General features: G+C 39.5%; 1 protein-coding gene across 1 annotated transcript in view; it reads left to right on the top strand.

The window, feature by feature from the left end:
• Positions 1–166: 166 nt before the first annotated feature.
• SMARCAD1 (SWI/SNF-related, matrix-associated actin-dependent regulator of chromatin, subfamily a, containing DEAD/H box 1) overlaps positions 167–7,591 on the top strand; it is a 45,306-nt gene continuing 37,881 nt past the window's right edge. Inside the window, exon 1 of the mRNA XM_009583423.1 lies at positions 167–368. Within this exon, the coding sequence (XP_009581718.1) occupies positions 167–368 (202 nt within the window). The remainder of the gene's footprint in view (positions 369–7,591) is intronic.

Below are 7,591 nucleotides of genomic sequence, written 5' to 3'. Positions count from 1 at the left end.
CCGGTCGGCGGGGCCCTCGGGCTGCTCCCGCGGGCGCCGGTCACTTGGCCGGCGTTTCTCTGAGCTGTACCTGCTGAGCCCTGCCGCCTCTTCCCGGCTTCTGCCACAGAAACTGCCCAGTCGAGCCCGTCTTCTCTCCTGCAGACAGGAGCCACCGCTTAAGAATATGAGTCTCTACAACTTGGACCGCTTTCGCTTTGAGAGGAAGACAAAAAACGCGGAGCAGGAAGCTGTGTCTCCTTCGGCAGCCCAGGCGCAGGCAGCTCATTCTGCTGCAGCGGGTGGTGCTGCTGGAGGGGATGAGGATGAAGCTACGGATGACAGCAGCAGGCCAGATACTCCAGCTTCGGATGTGGCAGAGATAACTGGTGAGTCAGGTGTTTTGCAAGTAGCATGAGAACAGTGTAGGTGCTTCCCTTCCAGAAATAAAACAATTATTGTCTTTTTTTCCCCCCTCTTTCTTGCTTTACCAGTGTGCTTTTCTGTGCACATGTATTTCAGAGCAATTTCCACAAAAGTATCCTTATTTGTAACCGTGCTTGTTCTCATTGAACCTGTGCATTTACAGTCAAGTCAGAAACCTCTGATAACTAAAGCCGAAATGATTTTTTTCAGTTGGGTAAACAACCTACAGTTTAAGTGTTTAAAGTATGTTATGTTTGCTTATTTATTAATTACCTTTACTGTTACTTATTTTACACTAACATAGCATTTCAGGGTTTTCAAACGAATAAAACTTCTAGTTGTCTGATAAATGCAACACTACATAGACTTAACTTTTTTCACTAGAGTCCTAGGCTAGTGCAATGCACAATATCACAGATAAAACTGAAAAGAAAGAAAACAGTTGGGCCTGGTTTTGTAAAGAGCTGAGAAACCTGCTCCTGATTGCGTTAATAGTTGTGTAGCAGTCTTTGTTCTCTCTTCTGGCAGTAGCTTGTGGTTTTCATGGAAATGTGAAAACCTTTCTTGTGTAGTAATTTATACACAAAAAATAAATTTGTGTATCCTCCAATCTGATACACTGGAGATGTGCTGTTTCTGTTCAGATTCATCAGTTAATACAAGTAAAGAACTGTAGCAGCTGTCAACTGCGTAATCACATTCACCAGTAGCTCTTCTGTTACTGAAGAAGTAAGAATGGAAGAACAAAAATTATTTGTTGCTGATTATTTTATATATTTCGGACATTCCAGATAACTTCTGGTACAGATGTCAAGATACAGGTGTTCTTGGAGAGATCAGACAGACTTTGACTATGCATTTAGTCAGTAATGGAGCAACAGTATCAGTTGTTGTTTAACTACATTTGTTTTGCATACAGCTTTCCCTTGGTGGAAAGCAGTTTATCATAGTACTTTATCTATGTGATAACAGAGAACCTTTCATGTACAAGGAGGCGTTCTTCTTTTAAAGGTGAGCCGAATCGATATTATAGTAGATTGATACTTACTATTCCATGAATTTTGGTTTTGTGCAGGTTGACTGTTTTCAGTTGACAGGAGTGCTCTCATGTTTACATTAGTAAATATCAATCGGTGCTTTATGTTTAAAAAAATATACAAAACCTCTAAATCTTGGCTTGAGAGTTGCCAGTCTGGAGTTAAGTAGCCTGTCCACTAGCAGAGAGGATGTTTTGGTGGCAGGGGAAACTTAACACAAGAAGCAAGCAACTGTTAGTTGTGGCTTCTGCATGTGTGTGCTTTGTAATGGATTGTGTGAAAAAACGGGCGCTCTGCGGAAGTGCACTTTGGAACAGGTGGTGTCTTCCTGTTTGTGGTAAGTCACTGTCCTGTGCGGTGTAGGAGCTACTGAATGCAGGTACCCTTGTTTGACAGTGAACATAGATGTGAAGTAATGGATGGTGCTGCTCGTTTTGTGGCTTGATTTGTCTTTGTGACTTTTTTTTTCAATATTATATTTTTTCCTTTAATCTGCCTGTGGACTTGACTTTGTCAGTGGAAGCATGTAGGTAGACCATAACTACCAAGGCCAACAAACTTTGGAGCTTGTTGTTTTTTAAAATAGTGGTCTCCCTTGGCTTATATTCTACAGGGGTAGAACTGCGGAGGAGGAGGAGTGTAATAACCAATTTAGAGGCATGAGTATGAGTTTAGATATGAGGTAATAAAAGGAAAGATGAAGGGCAACCTAAAAGAGGAACTGTTGTGGAAGGCTGAGAAATTGTGAGGAAAACAAGGGGGAGATGATGGTAGCTACCAATAAAACAGAGTAGAAGTGCAGCCAAAATTGTAGGAAGTGACTGACTTAAATAAGAGTCCATGGACATAGATGCTGGTGTAGAACTGGGGTGCTAATGAACATTTAAAATTGAGATGTAATTACTAGTACTTTGCATTTACATAATGCTTCATCTTTCACAGATATTGAGTGTTTAAAGAAGATGGAGTGGTTTGGTGACTTTTTCACTTTTTTGCACATCATTGTTACGTAACCCATTTAAAAGAATTAATTAACCATTTTAAAAATCAGATAGCATTTTCTACATCTGTAGAAGCTAATCGAAAATAAAACACTCAAATTTTGTCTGCAGGTTATGAGGCACTTAAATATAAAAGAGGAAATAGATTTGATTAGCAGATGCCTGTCCTCCTTGTTTCCTAATTAGCAACAGGAAGACAGAAGTTTTCTTGCTTTGGGTCAAATAAAATGAACAGCTATTTGTTTTTTTTCTTGAATTATCATGGAAAAGGTACAGAGCTAGCCAGCTTATGGCACTGTGTGCTCTCTCTACTGCTAAATACATAAGTCAAAGTATGGAGTTGTTTTATAAGGAGTAGTTTACACCAAGTTAACTAAAAATAACTTGCCCTAATGCTCAATAAATCATGTGAGGACAGCAATTACTCGTATTTCTTCTGAAGACAAACACAGTGGATTCACAAAATACTGGTACATGAAACTGGGGAAACAAGAGGAGAGTGTTCTTTATTTCACCTGCACAAACAAAAAAAAAAAGTTACGTAGCTGATGGCTTTTTTGTCCTATTTCATTTGGTATCATGCAATCATACTGTGTATGTAAAAAGAATTTTAAAATCAGACTTCTTCCTTCAGGAGCCCAAATGGTTCAGTATCATTTCCTAGGGATTTATTTGGATTTCTGTTTTGTCATGTGTCCCAAAATACGCACCTAATGAAAAATATGATTGTTTTAATTTCATTCATCTTGGAAAAAAGAGTCAGATGATGTCTCTTGTGTCATGAAACACCATTATCTTTTTGTTTTGTTTTCCCAGAACAAACTAATATTGGTAGATTGTTCTACACTCTGGGTATGTATGTATGTAATGCTTCTTGTTGCTTTGTATTGAACATACATACCTTACACTTTAATAAGCAATTTGTAGTATGATGGCCACAAGAACTGGTTGTCTTTATACACTTATGTACATTCAAAATCACGAAGGCTTGCAGTGGCTTTGCAGCCATCATTAACGGAGGGATAGAAAGCAACTATGGGGGCAGTTACCAAATTATATCTGAAAGATACCTCTCTAAAGAGTTGGAAAAATGCATTGGAGTGGTTTACTACAATTTTCTGTAAAAATTGGTATTATTTACTAAATAATACACACATTTGGTTTCTATTAGTCTGTTAAGAAAACAGTGAAGCTATCTTCTTAATTTTCAATTAGATATTTTTAATTATGTAAATAGCCTGGTCCGCTAAGATAATGAGATCGTTCCAATTGTAGAAATGGAGCAGAACTGTGTTAGAACTATACAAATTAGAATAATTACGATCATGAATTTCAAAATGAGATTTGTATTCAAAAAGCATGCTTACAAAGCTTCAACAATGAATTGAAATATAAGTTGTAGATGACATTAAACTACTATATGTAATCCTGTTATTGATGGTTGATTTTGTTGATATCCTCTCTGTACAATTCACATACATAACCCAAATGACTGCACTGTCAGGTTACGATGTTCAGAGTGTCACAGCATTCACTTGCACTGGGACTGCTTTTTTTGTTCTCGTCTGTTATTATTTTTCTTTATGATCTGAGGAAGTCATGTCTTTTGCTTGTGTCACAGTTTGTAGAGTGTAATTCTACTTAAAGCGTTTCTGGAAAAAAGTAATGACACCAGTACCTAGTGAACTTTTCTGAGGATTCATGGGAAGATATGTTGAAGTAATCATCATTTTAAAATGGTCTCCTTAAGAAGCCCCTTAGAGTAACACTGGTATTTAGGATTATTTTAGCAAATGAAAGGGACTTTCCTTTGAAAATGGAATATTAATTAGCTTGTAGACTTGAGCAGCATGCATTTGATACTGCTTTCCAAAACTAGGTGGAAATTACTTTCCATTTGACAATGTTTGTTGTGCAGTGTCAGTAAATGTGGTAAGCCTCTAAGTATTACCTCAGTTTTGTTTTTATTTGAGAGAGAAGAGGCTGGCTTTCTCTGTGTGATGTATGGTTTGTGTAGGAGGTTATATTTAGAATTATAGGGCAATGTATTATGGCTCTGCACTAGGTATATGCTTCCTGGAAGACTGTAGTGAGTATGATTTAAAAAAAAAGAAAAAAATTCAAGGTGAAGTTTTTTCAAGAGCAGTTGAAGCTGTGCGTTTACTGACTAAACTAAACAAAATATTTGCTCTAACATTATGAGTTAGAGTTTTATATATATATAGTTGTAGTTGTGTTTGAGTATCTTCATCTGTAGCTTAACACTGTCTCCATATAATCATAGACAGTTTGATCCGGTTATTCTCATGGAGTCTCTTTGTATGATAGCAAAAATCAGTTGTTGTTGGGTTTTGTTTTTGTTGTTTACCTCTCCAGTTAGGGATACTTATGTGTTTTCTTTTTTCTGGCCTTAGAGTCAAACACTCGTCTTATGATTGCAGACATTCCTTAATAGTCGTTTTTAATTGCCTGTGATCAGGAAACTCTGCCTCCAATAATTACATGCTGTGGCAATAACTGTTTAATTTGTTACTGCTCTACAAGGTTATAATTTGCTCTAAATACGAGGACTTCTTATTACATACGAGATTCCTGCTCTCTCATTAAAGGATTCTGTTCAGTGGAATAGGTGGAGAAGGGGGAGAAGGAAATACTGCTTTTTTGAGAGGGAAAACGCTTTTTCCAGGCAACTGAGCATTCCATAGGTGTAGGAGTTAGGAGTTGTCATGAAGACTGGACAGTGGTTGCTATTTAAAGTAAAAATAAAATGAGAAGTCACCAAGTGAAACAGTAAGTACTCTTTTTATTTAAATCTAAACCTCTTCCAAGGTTTATATTGTAAAGGATAAAATTCTTTTTAAGACCGTGCTATTTTTGTAAACTTCCTTGGGTTTTTTTGGTTTTTTTAAAAACGCAATGAGGATGCTTCTTAGCAAAGCTGTCATGAGAACCTGTCATTTGCGTGTCATGCAACTTGCAGGAGGCATATTTTTGGAACGTAGGCTAACCTACAAGGCAAAGATCGTGCAAACTGGCTTGATCAATTCTGTTAATTCAGTAGAGATGTGAACTTCTCATGTTTCTTATAGACCTGTTTTGATATTTCCATTCACATCTTCTTACGCGTCTCGTATTTCTGTCCTGTTGCGATAGCCCTTGCTCAGCGAGCCCAACTTTATAACCTTCAGAATTTTTCTGCTTTATTTTTCTTTGCTAGAGAGGAATTGCTGAAATAAATTTGCCTGCATCTTTATGTTTAAATCTAATAAAAATGTTTGATACATTCAAAGGTCTCTCTTGCTGTTCTCCTGTATTCATCTTAAAACTTACATGGTTTTCAGATAAAGGAAAGCAACAAAGCAAAGCAAGGACAACACATCTCCTTCCAAACATGCATAGACAGAAGAAGGTACCGCTGAGGAACTTTTTACTGTCAACACCTTGGTCTTGGTTGCAGGGAGGCCTGTCTTGGGACAGTATGTTGCTGCTTCAGAACTTGTAATTTTTAGGCCTTCCTAAGTTTACACGTGTATGGGCTTTTCAAGATAACAAGATTACTTTGCAAGTGAAACTTCTGCCTCTTCTAAAAATCATTACCATAATCCTCTCTCATGTTTTGAAAGTGATAGAAAAGGTTTACATTTTTATGATAACTCGATTAAAATTGAGGCATTTTATCACAGACAAAGGAATTAGACACCATGTAGCTCACTTCTCCATTTGATTATCAGATGAGTTTATTCTAGCCTCTTCTGTGTCTAGTCGCTGCTGCAAATCAGCTTTGAAAACTGGCGTTACACTCTGTAGTAACTTGACTCAGCAAGTTTCTGTGTTAGTGAACGGAGGCAGAAGAAACTATCTTTAAGTCCAGCCGAAATTACGGTTCCAGAGTTAGCAGCTGAGAAAGCACCACTGGTGTTTGCATTATAGGCACGTGAGTTTTAAGAAAGGATTGATGTGCTAGAGGGGAGAGGATGCCCATGTACTGTATTTGCATTATGAGGATGTAAAATACTTTTATATGAGGACTTATACTGACAGTTGTATCATTAAAACTCAACTCTCCCTGGAGTGTTGTAGCTGACTGTCCTGCACCTTCCCTGTGTAATTGTTTTGGTCTGTTTTCTTATTCATGATTCAAAGCTCTTTGGTGTAGGAAATGAGCGTGGAGATTTTTTTTCACCTATCCACCACCCCAATTTAAATTATATTACTGTCTGTTGTCCTTCACTGAGGCTCTTAATAAACCATAGCTATTCTTTCTCTAATTTTGTGGTCTCTTCTATCTGTTCTCTCTTGCTCTGTGTTCTCACCCATCTTCTTAGAACGTAAATCAGATACTGTCAACAGTGGGGAGCTCGTTTTTGTTCAATACCAGCCACATAGGTGGGACTTGTTGTGTCGTGTCAGGAGGTAAAAGGCTCGTCTTTGCACAGAGACACAGTGGCGGGTGGGGGAGCCCGAATAGGCTAATCGGAGGAATGGCCCCTGCCCTGGCTTCTCCCAGAGCTGTCACAGGAGGGCCGTCAGCCCCTTGAGTTGAGGGTGATGCCCATCACCGTGAGTCAACAGCCAGGCTGTTGGGAGCACCGTTCAGGCTGAGGGGGATTGCTACCTTTGAGGGTATGGGACTCATGAGATGCAAGTTAAGAGCTTTTTAGGTTTGCACAAAACTTGCTATGGGATGTTTAAGGGGAGGCACAGAAGGTGGGTAAGGGGAGGAATCAGAGTGGTTTGAAGAGGAACAAGTGTGGGGAAAACAGAGGGATAAGGGGATAACGGGTCAGTTGCATGTAGACAGGTCAGTATACACCTGATCATGATCACCATAGTTAGTCCTGTCTTCTCGTTAAATTCCTCTTTTAGCTACTTTCCTGGGTGAGGGGAGTCAGTTCTGTGTGCATGGGGGTCTAAGTGCCAGCAGCTGGAGTGAGGTCTGGGGTCACAAGGGCCCATGTGTCTGGGGAGCCAGCAGCTGGAGGGACCAAAGTGAGTGGAAAATCAGGTGACAGCCAGTGTGGGCTGCGGAGGCCTGCGTGTCTGCGTTGCCACCCCCTGCGCAGCCCCTGCAGAGGGAGCGGGGGTACCAGGGACGAGCCAGCAAGCAGGTGAAGCGGCCTGGAAGCCGGGAAGGGACCAGAGGGTCTG

Source organism: Fulmarus glacialis, unplaced genomic scaffold (assembly GCF_000690835.1).
Source record: "Fulmarus glacialis isolate BGI_N327 unplaced genomic scaffold, ASM69083v1 scaffold33388, whole genome shotgun sequence".
Classification (NCBI taxonomy): domain Eukaryota; kingdom Metazoa; phylum Chordata; class Aves; order Procellariiformes; family Procellariidae; genus Fulmarus; species Fulmarus glacialis.
The sequence above is the reverse complement of the archived record's forward strand: the minus strand, read 5'-3'. Positions and strand labels throughout refer to the sequence as shown.